The sequence below is a fragment of the Salvia hispanica genome, chromosome 3 (genome assembly GCF_023119035.1).
Source record: "Salvia hispanica cultivar TCC Black 2014 chromosome 3, UniMelb_Shisp_WGS_1.0, whole genome shotgun sequence".
Lineage (NCBI taxonomy): Eukaryota > Viridiplantae > Streptophyta > Magnoliopsida > Lamiales > Lamiaceae > Salvia > Salvia hispanica.
In genome coordinates this window covers 4076454-4098601 of record NC_062967.1, presented here as the reverse complement: position 1 = coordinate 4098601, position 22148 = coordinate 4076454, and the positions used below count along the sequence as shown (strand labels likewise).

The 22148-nt window shown below is 35.0% G+C and overlaps 3 protein-coding genes and 1 long non-coding RNA gene across 5 annotated transcripts; all 4 read right to left on the bottom strand.

The window, feature by feature from the left end:
• Positions 1–3689: 3689 nt before the first annotated feature.
• On the bottom strand, positions 3690–5307 carry LOC125209081 (ethylene-responsive transcription factor CRF4-like). The gene has a single exon (XM_048108681.1). The coding sequence runs from the start codon at positions 4873–4875 to the stop codon at positions 3928–3930; it is 948 nt and encodes a 315-aa protein (XP_047964638.1). The 5' UTR covers positions 4876–5307; the 3' UTR covers positions 3690–3927.
• Positions 5308–11667: 6360 nt separating this feature from the next.
• On the bottom strand, positions 11668–12562 carry LOC125216608. Its single transcript, XR_007175436.1, has 2 exons — positions 12223–12562; positions 11668–12086 (listed from the first exon to the last, which is right to left on the bottom strand). It is a non-coding gene; the product is annotated as an uncharacterized LOC125216608 (long non-coding RNA).
• Positions 12563–13139: 577 nt separating this feature from the next.
• On the bottom strand, positions 13140–16142 carry LOC125216607. Its single transcript, XM_048118359.1, has 4 exons — positions 16054–16142; positions 15215–15810; positions 13887–14958; positions 13140–13706 (listed from the first exon to the last, which is right to left on the bottom strand). The coding sequence occupies exons 2-4, from the start codon at positions 15786–15788 to the stop codon at positions 13523–13525; spliced, it is 1830 nt and encodes a 609-aa protein (XP_047974316.1). The 5' UTR covers positions 15789–15810; positions 16054–16142; the 3' UTR covers positions 13140–13522.
• A 1767-nt stretch (positions 16143–17909) lies between these two features.
• LOC125212293 lies at positions 17910–20151 on the bottom strand. 2 transcript variants are annotated; one of them, XM_048112412.1, is made up of 3 exons: positions 20019–20151; positions 19197–19788; positions 17910–18994 (listed from the first exon to the last, which is right to left on the bottom strand). In XM_048112412.1, the coding sequence occupies exons 2-3, from the start codon at positions 19480–19482 to the stop codon at positions 18126–18128; spliced, it is 1155 nt and encodes a 384-aa protein (XP_047968369.1). In that variant the 5' UTR covers positions 19483–19788; positions 20019–20151; the 3' UTR covers positions 17910–18125. The 2 variants fall into 2 exon arrangements, with proteins under 2 accessions (XP_047968369.1, XP_047968370.1); XM_048112413.1 differs by having other exon boundaries at positions 19197–19781; positions 20019–20143.
• Between the last annotated feature and the right edge of the window lie 1997 nt (positions 20152–22148).

Here is a 22148-nt window from a genome sequence, read left to right as displayed (position 1 = left end):
CAATGAGCATCAACTCCAACACATATTAAATTTACTATTTAATTAGTATTTAGAAATGCACTAGATGATCTAACAATTAATAAATTGTCATCAATTTCTAGATGCCCTTGGTTTAAGTGGAAAATCAGCTTCTTATACTCGTCATGTCTTTGCACTTTGAAAGTTATGTTATGCTTATCGTATTTATGCATAGTAGCTGAATTTAAGTAAACTAAAACTCCACTTGTATATAGGAGTAAAGAGCCATGCACTTGTATATATGATGTTGTGTTGGGTCTTTTGTCACTGTTTTTTTTTACTCGAAATGCTCATGTTACTGTTGGAATTGGAGTCAATTGGAATATTAATAGTCAAACAAAATTAACTATGACATTTTATTATTTATTGTATTATTTAAATAATTTTTAAGATGAATTCGGAATTGAGAATATATATTAATCACACACTAGTTTTCAACTCTTTCAAATGCCCAAAAGTTTTCATCTATGATTAATATGACCAAAAGGAGTATCATTTTAGAGAAGAATGTTCTGTTCCCCATTAATTATAACATTTCACAAGATTTTTAATGATGAAAGATGTTAAGTCCCCATGATTTCAACTTTTTTTACTCTTATTTACTTAATTATGCACGTTTTCAACTATAGTTTCAATGTGTGTATTACAACAAAAGTGAATTAAAAAAAAAAAAAGAATTGGAAAGTTCCAAGGATCATAGTCTCCCTCATCTTGGGGTTGGGCCGCTTGGCTCGCATATTAAAAGGAGAGAGTTCACGTCATTTTAATAATTAATTATGATTTTTTTTTTAAATTAATAAATTTGAATTCATCACACCCTCCACACATTTTTATTACTGACCTTATTATTTTGTCATACATCAAACTTCAAAGGTATAAATGCAGGTTGATTATAAGTTATTGAGTGGTAGCTGAGAATATATATGAATGCCATCGAAAATCAAATTACTCTTATTGGTTGCAATTTAGCGTATTATATTTATTAATGAAACAAATATTCTATGCTATATTAATTGAATAAAAAATAGATATAAAAATATAGTACTACTATTAAACAATAGCTAGAAGACATATGTGCCTTTTGGGAAAGAGAAGAAAACGCAAAACTATGACTGTTTTGTAGGAAATTATTGGTATTCCTCAAAATGAATGCAAACTAATTATTTGAGGTAGTGCTCATAACAGAAATCGAAAATCAATAAATGAGATTAATCCCTATGCTTCTTCTCTAATTAATCACAATTGATAAAGAAAAAGAAATTGTGAAAAGAAGGGCCACCACATTGTAGAATGGCAAAGCTCGCATTTTTATGCCAACAAATTGAAGGAAACATTTGAAACCACGCTTCTTCGTACAACGAAGTAAGATATGTTGGCCTCCCTTTCTTAATTATTTTAATTTATTCTTTCATTATTCTTAATCACACCCTATAATGATATTTTAGACTTTAATTTGGCCGAATTGTTGTTTCAAAACAAATTGAACAAATTACAAGTTCATGGGAAAAAATCGTGTACCAAAACAAGTCAAAAATAGGGTACAAGAACGTCTTGCAAAGTCTAGATGAATTTCAACACAATCCCTCGAGCCCACCCCACGTGAACCCCCCGACACATTGAGAAAAAAATAAGTCGCACCGCAAGCTTCTCGTGCTCGCCCCAAACATTTGACATCATATCAACAATACTGAATCTAGTATAACCTTCAACTTTTTATAACGAACATAATAACAATCCAAGCTTGTAATGTTGAATATTGGAGAATATTGGAGAATATTGCATTATTGACTATTGAGTAGTTAACTTATTAATCATAAGCATTTCTATTTAAAAATAGCTTTTGGCAAGAAATTAGTTTCCCGTTTTTAAAAGAGTATGTTTCTATTTGAAGAAAGAAAAGTCCTAATTTTAGAGATGCATCTTTTGTAAAAACAAAAGGAGTGAAAAAGAAAAAGAAAAAGAAAAGTTGGGTAGCCTAGATATTCCACCTAACATATATCCCTTCTCTCTTTATTGTCAAGCCATCAGATTTTTTTTTCGTATGGGCAATTCTAAAATTTATTTATACTTGCTAAAACAATACTTATGATCAAAAAATAGTGAAAATTTTCTTACCTTTATTTTACTACCTTATTGTAATGTTCTCTCTAGATTAACTTAGTTATTTCGAGGTGACTACGTACACCATGAAGGATTATTTTAGAGCACAAATCAGATGATGATACCTGGCATTAATGAGGGATTATTCAATTCATGTGTGCAAATCAAAGTAAACCACATGCTTAAGAGATATTTGAAGACAGTTTAGGGTCAATTAAGCATTTTTAGCATACTTAATCAGAAAAGAGTTGTCCATTTGGAGTTGTGTGACAGTGACCCTTGCATTGATCAATGGCTACTCTACATGGATGTAATTAATGTAGGTGGCTCAGCAATTTTGAAAAATCTCAGCGATATTTTTGCCCTAATATTATTTTTCTGGCTCCGTCATTGACTGATTAGGATGCGAAAAATGGATAGGAAAACAGTGAAACCGAAAAAACAAAGTTAGACACGAGATGTGAAGACAGGTGTAATAACAATATGGTCAGTATGGTCGGTAGTGACGGTTCATTCATAAAGTGGAAAGTAAGTAAATAAATAAAATGATGATCAGATCAAGTTGAGGTACCAATTTCAACGACTTATACTAAATCTCCCAAAAATGGACACAAGATGTGGCAAATTTCAGAGGGACCAAGACTGCAATGAGAGTGAGAGAGCAGCAGCAAAAATTTTGTTGTGATTGTGGATTTCATAAAACATTTACTTCTCTTTGTGTGCCTTCACTCTCTGTTTCAGACAATACAGAGTACATATATGGTCCAGGGAATGTTCATGAACAGTAAAAATGGACTATAATATGTAGTGCCAAAAACAATTAAGCACTGAGAGATTTGGTTGTTTCCATTTATAGTACTGATTTATCGTTTAATTGCTGAATATGTCATGATTATCAAACAGTAATGCCAGCTGTCGGTTGAAGCGATTTATGCATCATAAATAAAATAAAAACAATCATTTTAAAGAAAAAAGTTACAACTTACAACCTCCTACTCTACCTACATACATTCTCTTATTGAGTGAAATGTAAGTTAGTGATCTTTATTTTTATGCATATAGGAGTAGTAATTTTTTTGTATAGAATTAATATCATTTCCCTATCTACGAAAATTTAAAAATAAGGGAACAAATAACTCATCTCCAATTAATTAAATAAGCCGACCCGATACAGAGCTGCTGGTGCCCACCCATTTAACATTCACGTTGAACTAGTAATATTCAACCATAGTAAGTGAAAAATGAATACAATCACTAAATGTGAAATAAATGCAAACCAGCAACAAAGACAAAATTAAAAACCACACCAACCTTAAAGACATAATTTATTGGGTTTTTAAAGAAAATTAAGTTTAATATTGGTTACACATCACTACAAAATCTTGCACAAAGAAAATGAAATATACGGTCCTTCGTTCTTACACATGTACAAAATCTTTGCAATACAATCAACATATCGTTGCAAAATCTTTTTATTACCAGCAAAAATCAAAACCAAGAAGATATAGTGTACAAAACGAAAATGTCATTTTTGGCAGCCTAATTTTGTTACATTAAAACACACACGTGAATGTGGGAAAACAAATCCATTTTATTGTTTCAAGATTTGTATCACACCTAATACACACAACTCAACTCAACTCAACCTCCATTTTCATTTTGAATGGAGATCGATACATCTAAAATTAGATACTAACTATTCTTAATTAAAACAAAATACAAGCCGACAGTCGGAAAAAGACAACAAAATTTGCCATTTAATCGGCAATCCGACTATGTTCAAACATATTTGATTTTTTTGAACATTTGTTATACTGCTAAGACTGCATCAGAGCCACCAAAACCAAAATAATCCTCAACATCGATTGACCCAAGTTCCATTAACGAATCACTAACATCTCTAAACTTCACTCCGAGCGACGGAGGATCGTTGAAACAACTCGCTTCGTCCCCGAACAAGTGCTCCTCTTGCAGCCCCAAGTGGAAGAAATTGTCGAAAACCGGAACGTCCATCGCCAAATACTCGTTCCAGTAATCCGGCACAGTACTCGTTTCACCTTCACACTCCACCATCTCCATACCGAATTCGTTACGAACCGGACCGGTCCGGTTCAGACCATCGGAAACCGGTTCAGATGGACCGGGTTCGGAATAGTCACTACATTGGCTACTTAGACAGGCCGGTTCAGCACTGTTTTTAAAGCGGAGAACCGAAACCGGAGAGGAAACGACACGCGCCTCGTCACCAGAGTCATATCCCGAAACCGACGCCACATTACTCGGCGGCGGGGGAGTGAAGTTTGTGAGAGCGGCCGGGCCACGGAGCTTAATGGCGGCGTTGTCGTAGACCATGGCGGCCTCCTCGGCAGTGTTGTAGGTGCCTAGCCAGAGCCTGACCCTTCTGCAGGGGTCTCTTATCTCGGCGGCCCACTTCCCCCACGGCCGCTGCCGCACGCCTCTGTACTTCCTCGCCCCGGCCTCCTTGGGCTTCTTCATGGGCCTGGGCTTGGGCCGGAGCGCGCTGACTTCCCCGCCGCCGCTGATCACACCTCTCTCCATTCTGATTTCGGTGATGTACTTCTTGACGCGTTGCCGGTGGAAAAGCTCGTCTTCTTCTTCGTCATCGCTGGAGGAATCAGTGGCGTCGGGATCGGTCATAGTGATACGGACATTTCTCGGAGTGTTTTGGTGTGAGGGTTTGATGATTTTTGTGGTGGTTTTTTTGTGCTCGGTGTATTTCACTATGCTATGATCCATGGTTGAACATACAAGAGAAACTATGGGAGTAAAGAGAGAGATATTGTTGGAGAGAGAGAGATAAAAAAGAAGGCGTCAAAGAGAAGGTTAAAGAGCGAGAGAGAATCAAACCCACGCTTGCAAAAATCTGACAAACAAAAAAGACAATACCCTAAAAAGGAGGATTCAAAGGGAAAACAACCAAAGTGAAAGAACCACGCAGTCTACGCCTTGTATACTGCTACCACTGCTACAAAAGAAGAGATCAATAACTTTCTAGAGAGAGAGAGAGAGAGTGAGCTTGATGGTTTCAGAGAGTTGCACTGAAATCGGTGTGTTATAGGATCGGTGAAAATGGTAATGCCGAAAAATGCGCAGAGAGTTTTATTTAATTACCGTTTGCAATAAATTATATTGATTTCTCTGTACCACAATATGGAGGAATCGGAAACTGCTCTTCCTCCGATGAAGATTAGTATTGATTATTTTGGTTTTGTTTGAAGAGATGAAATGGGATTTGGTTGATGAGAGTATATATTTGTGGATTGGTATAAAGATACGTATTTGGTCGTGTAGTTGTCGGAGTCGGTTACATTTTTTTAATGGAGAAAGGAATTCTTGAAAGAAAGTTAAAAGTTTTTAAAGTTATGAAAGAACGATAAAGAATGTGGAGTGAGTATTTTATTTCGTTTGAAATAGGAGATCAACGATAATTTCAGCCTAAGAGTGAATAATTAATGACAATTTAATTGCTAAAGAAGCTACGGTGGTTAATTCCCTACAGACAGTGATTTGGGGCATAGAGTATGCACTTAAATAAATGTAAGTACCCGAATTTTCATTAGTAAGTAGTACTTAAAATTAAAAGGCTGCCTCAATTAATCTAAGGGTGTGGTCGTGTCATGGACTCGTATATTTTTAACCAAATGGTCAGAAAATTGATTAAATAAAAAATGAAATGAGAAGAGTTGGAAATTCATATTATGATCAATCATAACAGAAAACGGAAGGCGGGAAGTGAAGAATCCTTTCCTTATGCTTCTGATTTTAATTAGAAAAAGAGAAATACGAACTTAAAAAAGCAATTAAGGAGATGATTCGTTGTGAAAAGAAGGGCCACCACACCACGTTAGTAGTTTCCAAATTATAATTGGGAGGTATTGGAATTAGTGTAATTAAATGTTTAAGTACACATTTTCATAACTCACACTCACCCTCCCTATTCAAACACAGCATTAAATCATTAAAATCTCCCACGATTACCGTGTCATAATGTGTCTTCTTGAAGTAAGAGATGTTGGTCTCTCTCTCATCTCAGTTTTTGAAACTGGGAAACACATATCTAATCATACCTAACTAAAACACTTTGCAATTTCTCATACCAATCGGCTCAAATCTCATAAATCTAAAGGCTATGAATATTTCAAAGAAATTACTATAAGTTATAACATCGTATAAATGCTAAACCTTTGATTGCATATGAATGGAAAATTTGGATTTTACATCTAAACTAACTAAGCTCAGCCTCAATGCGGCCATCTCCAACCGTTTACACCAAACTCAAACTCATATTTGAGTATACGTCACATTAAAAAGTAGTTTTACTCCAACTATTTACACCAGATTCAAAATTTCCACCATTTTTTAGTTTTTGTCTCATAAAGTTTTTACAGTAACATCATATTTGGTGTTGTTTCATGAAAAACACTAAAAATGAATTTGAGTTTGATGTACGATTGGAGAAGATTTCTACACCAAAACTCATTTTTGGAGTATGATTGCAGATGGTCTCGGTGCATCGGCAGTGTCGAGCTCAAGAAAACACCAAACATGCGTTGTTGTGCTCACACGACACTACAACTCCCATTATGTTAAATCTTACTACTAGTTTGGAAGTTTTTAATGTTAAATGAAGTTATAATTTGATCAATTACATAAAGGTATAAATGGTGACACCCAAAGGTAGCAAGTATGGTGATATATATATATATATAGGACAATTTTTTGCCTCTTGAAAGGAGAGGTATTTATATTCGGAAAGGGCAGCTCCCCCATTCGTGGCTTCGAGTTAGCCATTGGAAGTTGAAACCCATCACTTTTCATTAGTCAAATAATCTACAAACTCACCTACTGTTGCTGCATCTGCTTCATACTTCTACCACTGCTACAATGCTTAGAGTAGAGTGATTTTTTTGGTTGGATTTTAAGTGTATACTTTTCCAATTTGTAACTCAATTATACAAATCTCTTTCAAGATAAGACTTTTACTCCATCTTTTAATATGTTTGGAAGTATAGATTTCATCTATTTAATTAACACTAAATTCTACGTACTCATTATTTTATAATATTGCAAGTATCGAATTCTTCATTTCTAAGTAGTTCGACTTACTACCATTTTCGTTTCAATCCAATGAAAAAGGTAAGCATTGATTACAAATAAGAATTTAGTTTTAGCTCGTTGATCACAAGATTACAAATAAGATAAATACGTACCGCCTATCTTTAGAATCGAAAAGTAACACATTCTTGATGGTTTTCATTTACTTTCATAATAATTCAAACTTTCTTTTAATAAATCAAAGAAAATAATCTGCAATTTATAATCCTGAGAGTTTAAAACCATCGTTGGACCCAAAAAATGGTAAAAAGTAGAAAATGGAATGAATTTATATACATTTAATAATCTTATTTGACAAATTGAAAAGAAAAAGAAAGGGAAAAAAAACATATTTTGGAAAATTAAAAAAAAAATAATAGAAAAGTTGGGTATAGCCTTGAGAGTGTGAGACTTGGAGTAAGTGGGCCCTCATTTTCTTATGATGGAGCCGACCTGACATCTCATCCTCATTACCGAGCCACCGCTTCATCGGCGCCTTCCACGCCCCTCCGGCTAACCACCTCATGCCACGTGTTCATGTTCACATGGCACTGACGTGGCTCTTAATACTTCTACTATGCTTTTCCTAAACATCCTTTTTCAATTGTACTAAGATAAATATACTTTAATTCGTTGATTTTAATTACTAGTAATCTAAGATTTAGAAAGCTAGTAGGACTACAAATTTATTCCTATTGCTGGACTTATAAGTTGTCTGAAAATTATTTCATTCCTCTCATTATTTATGACATTCGTTTTGGGTATATGTATGTCAGCGGCCGGGGCATAATTAGCAAATCCAAAATCTATGTATTGTGCTTTTCAGGAATTAAATAAAGTTTTGCGTATTTACATGGCAATGTGATCAACTTAATCAATTTTAGGACTAAGTACTTTTTCAGTTTAATTTCGAATAACATATAATTATTATTTATTTTTTGTATTGGTATATTTTGTTAGTAATGTATTTAGTACATTAAATTTGTCTTACATAGAAATATATGTACAAAGAAATTGAAATTTGGTAGTTTTGGTATGGTACAGTGGGATTTCTGTCTGGGATTAGTAAGTGCTTGGAAAATGAGGGAGACATGAAAATTGCATTTTTAGATTAAAATAATTCTTGAGTACCTTAAGCTGGGGAAAAGAGAACTTTCTTACTTAACCTTTTATATTGTTCGTTTGCCATCTGTAATTATTCTTTTGGCATTTAATATCTGTTTCATTGTTACTTGGTAAATATACCTTAATTTTTGGATATAAAAATTTAATTTGCAAGTATTCGTTGCTTTGGTTTTATATTAAAGTTAGTATTTATAAATTCATGAAAAATAACAATTTCTTATACCATTGAAATAATATATAGCAGCACCCAAACACTTATTGGTATCAGGTTGTTGTTGTTGTTGTTGATGTTTATTTGGCTTTTTGGGTATTTAGCGTTTAGCCTATTTGTTGGTGTTTGAATGAGATGTCGTTGTACTCATTTTTTTTCGGTTTTTGCGGCTTAGCTTCTGGCCGTTTGTCTTGAACATTTGCTCGTTGCTTGCCAGCTTGAACCTTTTCTGATTTATACAAAAAAAGCACCCAAACACTTATTTTAGTACTATGAGATGTCCTTTGTGGATTCATGAATAATAGCATTATGATATATATGTGCAACTTATTTACTTCTCCAATAATTTTAGTACTAGTATTTTTGTCTATATTTTGAATTGTTTCTTTATTTCGAGCTTGTAGATAACATAAAAAAAAATAAAAATTAAAATAGTAATTTGGACAGTTGGCCCACCCCACCCAACAATGTGCCTCCCAACATACAATGTTTAGAGTTTAGACCATTATTGCATAATAATGAGAATGTTTGGACCCCACCGGAGCCCCGCCAACTGACCGCGCCGCTTTTCTCCGGCGGCTGAGCCTCCACTCACACAGTGGGTCTCAACTTGTCATTCCAAATCTTGCCTTCAATTAATTAAGACAATTCCCACAAGTACAAAACCAAAATAATTAAATGAAAAGATTAGTGTTAGGTTTATAAATTAAATTGAAGCAGATTTTCAGGGTCCATGCCTTCTCCCCCTCCACTCGTGGGCACGACCCTTTTGCCGGATTTAAATTATCTGAGAGTTTTATATATAGTTCGACTCAGATTCTTCCATAGATATGGAGCCGACATGTGTACATTTTTGTTACAGAGTAGTTTCTTTAAGCAGAATACATATTATTTATACATACAACGACATGGGTCACCATGTACTATACTGTCTATTTAACGCCATTTAGGGGCAAAAAGGAATTCATTTATTTATATGAATAATCAATATGGATTTAGGATTCCTAGGGACCATGCATTTTCCCAGTTCTTACTTTCTGGTCTTCATTCATTAATTTAACTAATTAATTACTATTCCACTTAGTAATTTGAGGATGATTCCTTTAATTAGTTGATATATAGTGCTGATAATTTAGTGAAATGAATACTCTTTCTTTGTCAAGCTTTCGAATTTTAGATAGTATTGAAGGAAATAAAAGCTGTTGGTGTAAAATACAGGAAGCCCAGGAATTTGTATTCATTAAGAATTACTAATTAATGGATACGGTGGAGTTAGTTAATTAGTTATTACATGTTTCCTAAACCTAATTAATTAGAATGATGTACTCTTGTTCGGGGACAAATTGAGTACTTATATAACTAATTTTTTTTATTATTAATAAGGTACATAACGAAATGATTAAGTAAAGATCCGCGTATTTTTCAAGTATCTTTATTTTGCCTATCCCATTTGGAATTGTGCTATGTTTTTTTTTTTCGAAAGTATCTTAATAAACTTAAACTGAATAACTCGGCAATTCGATAGGCTTTAATCAAAATTAAATGACATCTCTAGACTCTACGTAGAGATACATCTTCTCATTATCTCATACAATAAGTTAGCTTTATTTTATGGGTTACGACCATGAAGTAGAGTGAAAATCTCAGGAAATCACCGATCACGTGCTTAGAGGAGATCTCAACACAATTTTGAAGCAATTAGCATGCTGTTTTTATCCAAATACTAATAATTAATCACAATTGTTATTTTTCTCACACAAGATTAACAATGATGGAATTAATTTTGTTCAATTCATGGTTCTGAGTCTTCTGACTGATGCAATTAATGCGGTTGAAATTATTGACTTTTCCCTAAATTCTATGCTAGTTTGTGATAGTTAAATAGTTAAACTCCGGCACTATGTCACCTTTTCATAATACCCATATGAAAAAATATTTAAATTCTTAAATTCAAAATAATGATTTTATTTTCTCCTTTAGTTCTCCAAAATGCAATTATAATTTCAACCATATATACAAATCTTGTCATTAAGTTAAACCATCTTAGTTGTGATGTGGACGTAACTATTGATTACATTAGTTACATGATCGAGAGGTCAAGATTCTTATATTACTCGCACTAATTACAACAAATGAAAATAAATACACAATTGCCTTTAAGGCTTTAAGTTATAACTAGGGGGCAGCTTGTGAAATCTCTTACAACTATATAAAATATGCATGATCCATGCTGCACGAGCAATAACACTTTTTTTTTTTCTTTTACTACTTTTTAATTTGCACGAGCAATAACTTAGATAGCTAGTGGGTGGAATAAGATTGTATAACAATTGGTCAACACATGCACGCAGGTTGATCTCAATCCTTTCACTTACCAAACACTAGTTTTTTTCATTCTTTATTATATAAATAATGAAATATCCATGCATAATGTGATAGGAAAACTGAAGGGTTCATTAATTAATGAAGTAGTTGCTTTATATATATACTTTCATAAAATAGGTACAATTATTATTTTATAAAAATATCATTTTAGAGGGGCTTTTTTGGAAACTAAATTGAAATTTTAATTTTTAAACGGTACAAAGGGCTTAGAGTATACCAATTCAGAGAACACGTTTCAATTCACAAAGTTTATTCACAAAAAAAGCTTACTAAATTTGGGGCAATTTTTTAAACAAAAAAAAAACAATTAGTTTTGAAAGTATGGAAAATTGGAGGTTATTAAACAAGCCAACAATGAATGGGCCTCCGACAATGGGCCATTCGAATAAACAAGGCTGCGATGAATGGGCTGACGCTGAAACAATTTATTTTTGACTGAAATTAAATAAATTAAAATCTAAGTCTGTATTTTAAATACTGCTGCCCATGTAAAAATAAAATAAAATATACGTACTACAATAGAATTGAAGTACTATATGATGATAATTGATTGGATCGATCCATATCGGTTTTAATTATAAGTCGTAAGATGATTGGGGAATGATTTGAAATATGCTTATGTTTTTGGTAAAATTATTTAGTGTCACGTTTAGTAGTTTGTACCACGAATCATCTTTACATCATAGTATGACTTTGGTTTTAAGGAAAACAGATGAAGAAGTATCATTCAAATTATTACATCACATTAATCTCAAAGTCTGATACAAATTCTATGCATCTAATTGATAGTCAAGAATAAACTACATGACTACCCGTACGTGGAGTCGATTTTACTAATCCTACAACACAAATGTGGATAAAAATAAAATTCTAAAATGTGGATCAAATCACCCCATAATAAAGAGAATGTATGTATATGTTCCTCTTCATTTGGATAAACAGAACCACTAGCTAGAAACCAGGTCCTCTATTTTGATTAATTTATTCATCTTCTTGATCATCAAGTTTCATAGTACTAATATTTAGGAGTAGTAAATAAATTCACTAGGTTTGTTAATCTAATGAATTATGTAAGTGAGCACCAAAGCAAGGAACATTAGAACGTATGCGACACCTTGATCTATTGTTGTACCTATAAAAACATCAACATTAATTATTACTAATGATAAATTGGACTGTTTTTTGCAGGGTACTAATTTTGGTGGATCGACCAAAATGGAAAATTGGACAGTTTATTGGTAGACGGAAGGATTATACGAAAGTCATACCATCATTGGTAGTTGGAGGCGTCGCTCCAAATGTTGCTTCAGCGGTGGCAACGGTGGTGGCTAACGCCATCACCATTATGACAACCAATGCTTTGCTATTCATCTCCATTTTTCTGGCCCTCTGGTTTTTTTGTTGTTGCTTCTGTTTAGCTTCTCCTCTGCGTTAGAGGAAGGAAGACGACAGCCTTATCGAGCCGGAGAGAGAGAATGATAAAATCACGATCTCTTCTCTCTTCCTTTCTGCAGAGGAATTCTGAACGATATCTCTCCTTGATGTGAAATTCTTACATCTCCACACGTTTATTTATATATATATATATATATATATATGCTGCAGTTATTTCGGTTATAAGCAGTTGTTGAATTGCTTGGATCACGTAAAATCTGTTTACTAGATTTAAGGTGGATCTGTAATTTTTGTATGGTTCTTTCATGTAAGAGATTTAAAGTAAGATTTCCACAAATATGCTCAAAGCCATTCATTTACACACATACACACACACACACACACACACCAAAAAAGACCTCATCATCACCATCAATACTAAGGCTAGGAAGTAGAAATATTGATAAGCATGATATTTCAGTGAGGCCAAAGGAAAGCACCCATAGCAAACTTCCTCTTCTGATCATCTGTCCCGATGACCGGAAGCCCATACTGCAAGAGGAGGCGGTCGAGCTTCCATTCAGGCATCGACTTATAGTCCTCCGCCGTGTATTTGGGATAGTGCAGAGGCATCTGAAAGCAGCCACCACTTGAACTCACTCTTTCCGGCAGTTGACGAGGCAGCTCCGAGCATTCCATTTCCCTTTCTTCTCTGCTCAAGCAAACCTCTGTTGCCCTCTGTTTATATATATATACAAGGTTTTGCGTGTGTATGTGTCTCATTGGATTAATTAGTCAAATAAAAATGGTGGGATCAGAGAATCCTCAGAAAATATTCTTGTGTAAGTGAATTAGTCCCCAATCTTACAAACGTGTACCTCATAAAAATATGACAGCATACATTATAGGATGTTAGGTGGGATTGCAAGACTAAATCTTGACAACTAATACGATTATATATGTCACAAAAAAAAACAACTCAAAACCATTGACCTCAGCATAGGCCTAATCCAATTAGCTTCCTATAACCCTAATAAATCTTGAATAGGCCCATGTCATGGCACATAATTCACAATCAGACAAACCAAAAACACCAAAAGAGACATTATATACATTGAAGATTACCAAAAACCTGAGTTTTCATATAGAGTGGATGCAACTGCTTCGTGTAATCTGTTCAAGCCAGTCAGTTTATCAAGGACGAAAGAAGGGATCCTCTTCATTCTTGTAGATTTCGAACAACTGTTTAGAGTAGTGATTTGCCAGTTTTCGGCACTGCTCAACACCCCCTTGATTGAAGTTCCGGAGCTGTCGCACTGTCTTGGTCATGTCAGTGTGGGGATCGCCATCAGTAAGAAATTCAGCTAAGGCACTGCCACTGTGATGGTAAGTGAAAAAAAATGTAACTTGTAAGGTTCATAGTTTTACCAATTTGAACACAGCAAAAAGTGATAGTGTCGATTCGAAAGTAGAGTAACTCTTAAAAAAGAACTGCGTGCATATGTTACAAGGATAAAGGAGAGCAAAAGTAAGGGCATGACACTCAGCAAAAACTTACCTTGATGCATGAGTGTGGCTAAACCCTCGTCCATTGCGATCTATGGCTGCTTTAGCAGATTGCTCGTAAGATGTTTGCTGGCGATAGAGTGCACAAACCGCCTTCATACACAGTTCAGCTGACTTGCCAAGATCGGCAAGCATATCTGATTCAAACTCCCATTTCAGTTTGTCCTTTCTCCCCCTCCGTAAACCAGATATAATTTCATCATATCCTATTTCATCACAATCAGATTTATCTGAACAATCCCCAGAGAATGAGCCATCATGATTAGAGAAGTCGTTGCTGTTGGACCCATCGCCGCTGTCTGATTCATCTGTGCTGTTAACAATAAAACCACCCAAAGTGTCGTCTTCATAACTCGACTCATCCTCTTCCATTTCATCTTTATGTAGAGTGTCATTCATATTCTCTGATTTCCCTAAATCACCCTGGTTTCCAGACCTCCTCGGAGAACATTTACCTCTAACACTGTTATCTTTCCTATCTCCCACCCTCAGCGAGCGTCGTCTGGGAGTGACTTTTCTGAGATTGTTCTTAGAACAAGAATCACTAACAAATCTTCTCCTGCGCTGAGTATCAGGACGGTGTGCCAGTTTAGAAAGTGGGATATTATCATCGCTTTCACTCTCACTAGTCACAATCTGAGCACTCCTAACTTTCCTCCTTCTATGCATCCGACATGGTTGTCCAGCAGTAGAGCAGTTAGTTTCCTCTTCATCGCTCTGATGTTCAACAGTTGGCTCATGCATATTTTTCGAGGGCAATTCTGCTCCATCATCAGATTCTAATGAAACAATGCTTGACCTCTGGACCTTCCTCCTTTTGTTGCAATCAACATTAGGTAAAGATACATGGACAATGTCAAGATCATCGTCGCTGTCACCAACATAGATAGGTTCAAGAGGTGGCCTACTGCCAAAGGTCGAGGGAGAATGTTTCTGTAGCGGACTCTTTTCCGCAGTAAAGTCTAGGCATGTTTTAACTCTTGATTGGATAAGACATTTCTGGCCTCCCTTTGATCCATCCGTATATGCATAACGATTAGACTGGTTGCTAACTGGTGTTGTGCCTGCCAAAGAGGATCAACCATGAGCCCATACCATGTATGATGTATCTAAATGAAAGAAGAACAGCAACTAAAATAATTTAATCCTCCATTGATCCCAGCAATACTAAGCATATCTCTACAACACAACAACAATTTATAACTCTTCACTTCCCATGCATATATCGATCCAAAATCTACAAGAAACATCAAATTCCCACACAAACAAATAGATACAACTTCATTTTTAATAGATACAAGAAACATCAAATTCACTTACCACAATTTACTTCATTGTCAGTTGCAGCCCCAAATTCTACATTAAATCCAGATAGTGAACCACCTTGATGATCCATCTTCCCCGAACACATCTCTTGCCAGTCTAGACCCTCCTTCGCTGTTCCAACGGCTAATTTCTTCTCCAACTCCATCACTCGAGCCTCCATTTCTTCACATTTTAACTTCCACAACTCAAGGTCGCTTTCAGATTTCATCTTCTCACACACCAAAGCCTCATTCTCATTCATCAAAACTGCAAACTGTTCCATCTCCTCACTATCACGAATGATCTTTTCAAGATCTTCATTCTTCTGTTTCAACTTTTTCACCTCATCCAGGAATTCGATAGTTTCCAGTTCCCTAAACCCAACCTTACGCTCCAGACCGTCAATCAAAATGTCTTTCTTTCCAATATCTGATTCCAGTAATGCACATTTTTCGTTGGCTTTTTTAATTTTATCTTGCAAATCAATACATCCAATGCACTCCTTATAATCTCTCTTCAATCCTACTCCACTACTAAAACAGTTCCCAGTTTCCTGGTCTTCCAATTTTATCCCCTTATCGGCTTCCATACTCGCATTTGAGTCCCAAAACCTAATTTCAAGAAACACAAAATAACGATAAAAAGGTTAATCACAATATCAATACTCAAAATAAAACATGTAAAAATACGGAATCAAGCAAAAAACAACATATTGCGACAGAGAAATAGAAAACCGCAGGGTTTAAAGAGGTTTAAGCGTAAATTCAGTGTTTACAAAAAAATTGGAATATACATTAACGAGCATACAAAGAAATTGCCAAAGATATGGAAGGTTCATTGCGGATTGAACTTACAAGAATCAGCGGAGATGCAAGAGTGAGGCGAAACGTCTGCAGACGTCGTTTGTTCTACTTTTTTGAAACAACGAGTTAACGAAGAGGCGATTCTTCTTGTCACAGAAGTTTGATAGGCCTATATAAAAAATTAACTTCGCAAAAATACTCCCTCCGTCCCAGTTTTATAGTCACATTTTGCCGTAAAAGTTCATCTCACATTTAGGGTCACATTTAGAATTTTTCATATTTGGATATAAAATTTTACCCCATTATTCACTAAAATTATACCCAAATGTCATTATCTACATTAAAATAAACCAAAACAAAAATAAAAAAAAATAAAAAAGTCAAAAGGAACCCACCTTCAACCAACTTACTTCATTTATTACACACTCCATCGTCTCACTTCATTTATTACACACTCCACCTCTCACTTTATTAATTACACACTCCACCAATTCCTTAAAACTCATGCCATAACCAAATGTGACTATAAATGTGGGACGGAGGGAGTAAATCATAATCACTCCCTCCGTCTCCGATTAGGAGTCAAACTTTGACTGGGCACGAATTTTAAAAAATGTAAAGAAAAGTTGGTTGAAAAAATTAGTGGAATGTGAGACTCATTTTTTTTATATTGGTTTTATAATAAAATGTGAGTGAATTGAGTTATTGGAATATGAGACCTACTTACTATTTATGGTAAAAATGAAATGTGACTCTTAATTAGGAACAGACCGAAATGGAGAAGTGTGATTATTAACTTCATTTTATTATTAGTAATTAAAATTCTATTATTCCAGTCCACTATATATGCATTTTTTTTATTTTTGCCAATCCAAAAAAACCCATACCTAATTAAGGTTACGACGTTGTACACTATCTTTATGTCTAGCTTGTGAGTATCAATTCTCTCGTATGCAATTTCATCTTCCTCTATGGCAACAAATGACATGGTGGGTTTTCGGGAGGGCACTTGTGGGTTGGGCCGAACTTCAAACCTCATTTAAAGAATGTTCTTACAGCGATATGCTTCTTGTACTCCTCTGATGTTACTTATATTTTGAAAATGGCGCTAAGGTCAAACGCATGATGACAGTGCGGCATGTGTAGCAATACATGAGATTATTCTTGATATAAGTGAAAGAGACGATAAAGAGTGTTGAGTCACTTACTTGGTGAAGAATTGTACCTAGGTAGAGATCGAGCTATAGGGTGGTAAATGATAACATAAATGTTACGTACCTTATTGGCTTATCATATGTGTCGATGACATTTTGATTGTGGGTAGAGAGCGTAGTATATTGTAATCCGTGAAAAATTAGTTATCTAGTTGCTTTACAATGAAGGAATTGAGTGATGTTTTCTACGTCATTGCAATAAAAAGTAAAGTCTATAATGGACAATAAAAATATCAGTTACAATAGAAGTATATTGATATTAGACGTTTTCAAACATGATATGATGTCCTCAATCGTATTGAAATAAGTTGGAGTAATTTCAAAGGTAAAATAGCATGAAATTGTTGGACATGTTAATTGTTGACTTTGAATCGATGAGGTTAAAGTTTCTATACATTATTTTTTGATCACATACTATGGGTTGTTGCATTTACAGAAATAAATGTTTTAAATGTTTGCATTTAGTTTGTTGCCTTGAATTACTCTTCCTGAACTACAAGCTCATTTCGTCGATAGCCTCCTCCAATCCATCAACACGCACCGGCGTGTCTTCCAAACATGGTTTGGATGAACGAGTCGAAACGATCACTCACGGCACCAAATTGATTAAAGTAAAGGCTATAAATCCAAAAAAATTACTCAAGAGAATGCTGCAACAGAATAAGTTGTAGCACTAAATGAGTATTTGATCAGTTAAATAACAAGGATGAAATCCCTCCTATTCTGATCTCCAAAAGATGTACACCCTATTTTCCTAAACAAAAGTTAGCTACTGGAAATAAGGTAAAGTATCGAAATACTTAATATCCAATTCCAACCTGAATATTCGGAAATATAATAATATTTAACTAAATACATATTTTGCACTTCTTGCCATCCAGTCCAGGTTCACTGCTTGCTCGGCACACCCTACGCCACACATCTGTTTCGGCCAACTCGTCTTTTCTGATCAAACATCACACCCCTTTGCCCTCGTCTGTACACTCGACATGTCTGTCCCTCACCCGTACCACATTCAGATTTGTCCGAACAATCCCCAGAGAATGAGCCATCATGATCAGACCCATCTGTGCTATCCACAGTATAACCACCAGAACTTTCATCTTCAGAACTCGACTCATCCTCTTCCATTTCATCTTCAAGTAGAGTGTCATTCATATTCTCTGATATTCCTAAATCACCCCGGTTTCCAGACCTCCTCTGAGAACATTTGCCTGAAACACTGTTATCTTTAATATCTCCCACCCTCAGCAAACGTCGTCTGGGAGTGACTTGTCTGAAAATGTTCCCAAAACAAGAATCGATAACAAATCTTCTCCTCAACTGAGTATCAGGACGGCATGCCAGTCTAGAAAGTGGGATCTTATCATCGCTTTCACTCTCACTAGTAACAATTTGAGCAAATCCGTTCCTAACTTTCCTCCTTTTATGCATCCGAAATGGTTGTCCAGCAGTAGAGCAGCTAGTTTCCTCTTCATCGCTCTTATGTTCAGCAGTTGGCTTATGCATATTTTTCAAGGGCGACTCCACTCCATCCTCAGACTCTAATGCAACACCCCTTGACCTCTGAGCCTTTCTCTTTTTGTTACAACCAACATCAGGTAAAGATGCATGTTCAATGTCAAGATCATCATCACTGTCACCAATTGGTTCAAGAGGTGGCCTATAGCCAAGGTTCGAGGGAGAAAGTTTCTGCAGCGGACTCCTTTCTAGAGCAAAGTATAGGCATTTTTTAACTCTTGATTTGACGATACACGTCTGGTCTCCCTCTGATCCATCTGTATATGCACAAAGAGATGCAACCATGACAATCATACTATATATTTATATATCTAAATGAAAAAAAACCGGAAACAAAAAGAATTTATTCCTGCATTGATCTCAGCACTAATAAGCAAGATACAGTAATACATCAAAATCACATATAAACAAACAGATAAAACTTCAATTTGATAACCCCATAGAACACATGAGGCTTACCATGATTTGCTCCATCTTCAGTTGCAGCACCTACCACTGATGGGTGCCCACATTCTACATTAAATCCAGATGATGAACCACCTCTATGATCCATCTTCCCTGAACACATCTCTTGCCAGTCTAGACCCTCCTTCGTTGTTCCAACGGCTAGTTTCTTCTCCAACTCCATCACTCGAGCCTCCATTTCTTTACATTTTAACTTCCACAACTCAAGCTCGCTTTCAGCTTTCCTCTTGTCACACACCAAAGCCTCATTCTCATTCATCAAAATTGCAAACTGTTCCATCGCCTCCTATCTCGAATACGCTCTTCAAGAGCGTCGTTCCTCTGTTTCAACTTTATAACCTCATCCAGGAATTCGATATTTTCCAGTTCCCTGCTCTTCCAGTTCTAGTTCTTTCCAATATCTAATTCCAGTAATGCACATTTTTCGTTGGCTTTTTTAATTTTATCTTGCAAATCAATACATCCAATGCACTCCTTATAACCTCTCTTCACTCTTACTCCACTACTAAAACATTCTCTCTCAGTTTCCTGCTCTTCCAATTTTATCCCCTAATCGACTTCCATACCCGCATATGAAACCTAAAACCTAATTTGAAGAAACTTAAATAAAACAATAAAAGGATAACCAGAACATCAATACTAAAAATAAAACATGTATAGATGCGGATCCAAGCAATAAAACAACATAGTGCGAAAACAGCAGGGTTTAAAGAGGTAGAGCAGAAATTCTGCGTTTACAGAAAAATAATAAACGAGCACAGAAAGACTTGTAGGAATCGCCAAAGAAATGGAACGTTGATTGCCAACTGAACTTACGAGAATCAGCGGAAATCCAAGAGCGAGGCGAAACTGCTGCAGAAGCCGTTTGTTTTGATTTTCTGAAACAAAGATGGCGAAATGCAGTACGATTGTTTGAGATGATTGTTTCTTTTTTTGCAGAAGTTTGCAAAAGCAAATGATACTAATAATCTTATTATCTTCATTAAGATTATTAGTAGTAATTAGTTTTTATATTTTGTCTATCCAATAAAACTTGCATGATTGGGCCTTTCCCAACAAAAATACTACACAGTTATCACTATTCGGCCCACTTATAGATCATTCATCCATTTATAAAAAAATAAATTTTGCAAGTGATCGAAAAATAGCACATGCTTGATGCTATGCGTTTAGCTAGATAAAAAGAAAAAAGAAAAAAAATAGACAAAGAGACAAGAAACCTTGTAGCCAGGTAGAGTGTGCTAATTAATGGGGTTAAGTTATGCAAATGTATTTAATTTCATGCACCTTGCACGTGACTTTTTCCACTGAATAAATCCAATTAATTGAGTGAGTGGCCCATGTCTACTTATTAAGATCTGCAAACTCATTAATTGTTTGTCCTACCCAACCAATTTAATTACAAGCAAAACGCACGTAGTGTTAAGTTAAGTAGACCCTAAAATCAAGAGCCTTTTCATTTTCAATTTTTGCCACTTTACGTGGAGGTGAAAAGAAAAACTAAGACCGATTGTTCTCTCTTACTATATATTTTGTAGTACGTATCTTGTTTCTTTGTTTTATTTCATTAATTATATTGTGAGACAAACAAGTTGTATGTTAGTTAATGTGTGATCGTTTATGCATCAACATCAACATCAATAGTTGATTTTAAAAAATTGCACCTATTTCATATTTTATGAGAACATTTGTAAAATGTAATTAACTTACCATGGTGTCATGTGAATCAAACTAACTAGGTGCTTGCATAGTTGCAGTACACGACATTAATTTACAATTAATACATATTTTAACATATACTATATGATTTTTATAGACAGTAAATTAACTCTTTTGACATCTTTCCTTCAATCAAAACAAGCTCTAATTCTCATTTTGCTCCGATTTTGCATTCTTTTAAGTTTATTCGAAACCATTTCCCGGATCATGATCCTTAATATTGTCTCCTTATCCACATGCCAATGGCATTGAGTTAAGCCGGTAAAATTGGTATGATTGGCCTATGTTCGGACTGGGCTTAAGCTTGTCTAGTCCAAATACTGCATTTGACCCATTCGCGATATAGAGTTGTTAAACAATCAAACCAAACCAAATCGAACCCGTCTCTTTGGTTAGAGTAGGGGTTAGATGGTGACGTGACGTGAAGACCAAATATGAGAAATAAATTTGGATATAGCAATGGAGGAGATAGGCCCTTTAGCGCCCGATGATCCAGCTCCTAAGCTTACCATATTGGACCAGATAAATGAATGGCTAGAAACAAAAATGAAGCTGAAAGTCATGCATTTCATACATATATGCAAATTAATTGCAGTGTTACAGACTGCAAAATTAATGAAGTTAGGGAAAGAGAGGTCCCTTGTTATTTACTACCGGGCGAACAATTTTGTTTAGAATTTTGTCCCAATCATACTATGATATATAGTGGGGGCTGCTTTGATTAAATGGTTTTTATGTCAACTGACAAATAAAGTAATGGACAATCAATTTGTTTCCTGTAGTAATGAACTTATGCTAGGTAATTGAATAGGATTTGAGAACTATATCATGTACACCATAATGTAATTAAGATGTTCTTTTTATGGACAAATGAATTTAAATTTGAAGGTTGCGCCATTGGTTAAGATTGATTTTAATTATACACATAGAGGAGTTCATCTGATTTTGAAATTATGGAGGATTTTGGTTAATGTTAATACTAATGAACATGATAATAGCCTAAAACTTAACATGGCATAATCCTCCATGATTCAAAATCAGATAAATTAAATCAATAATTCAGTATTCTGCAGACAAATTTCAAAATTAATACTACTACATAAAATTTTAAAAAATGGTGAAAGTTCTACTAAAATTTATAAGCAAATATTTTAGTTAGAATTCACACACAATCTCACACATATGCACAAAAGTGAATAGAATATACTACAAAGGAGAAATGTCTCA

Bases quoted from the DNA above. Each gene is read 5' to 3' on its own strand.
- LOC125209081 (XM_048108681.1), bottom strand. From the start codon at position 4,875: ATGGATCATAGCATAGTGAAATACACCGAGCACAAAAAAACCACCACA.
- LOC125216607 (XM_048118359.1), bottom strand. From the start codon at position 15,788: ATGGAAGCCGATAAGGGGATAAAATTGGAAGACCAGGAAACTGGGAAC. The intron at 14,959-15,214 runs GTAAGTGAATTT...CCTCTTTGGCAG, and splicing joins TGACAATGAAGTAAATTGTG to GCACAACACCAGTTAGCAAC. The intron at 13,707-13,886 runs GTAAGTTTTTGC...TTACCATCACAG, and splicing joins AGCCACACTCATGCATCAAG to TGGCAGTGCCTTAGCTGAAT.
- LOC125212293 (XM_048112412.1), bottom strand. From the start codon at position 19,482: ATGGAACAGTTTGCAATTTTGATGAATGAGAATGAGGCTTTGGTGTGT. The intron at 18,995-19,196 runs GTAAGCCTCATG...GTGCATATACAG, and splicing joins TGAAGATGGAGCAAATCATG to ATGGATCAGAGGGAGACCAG.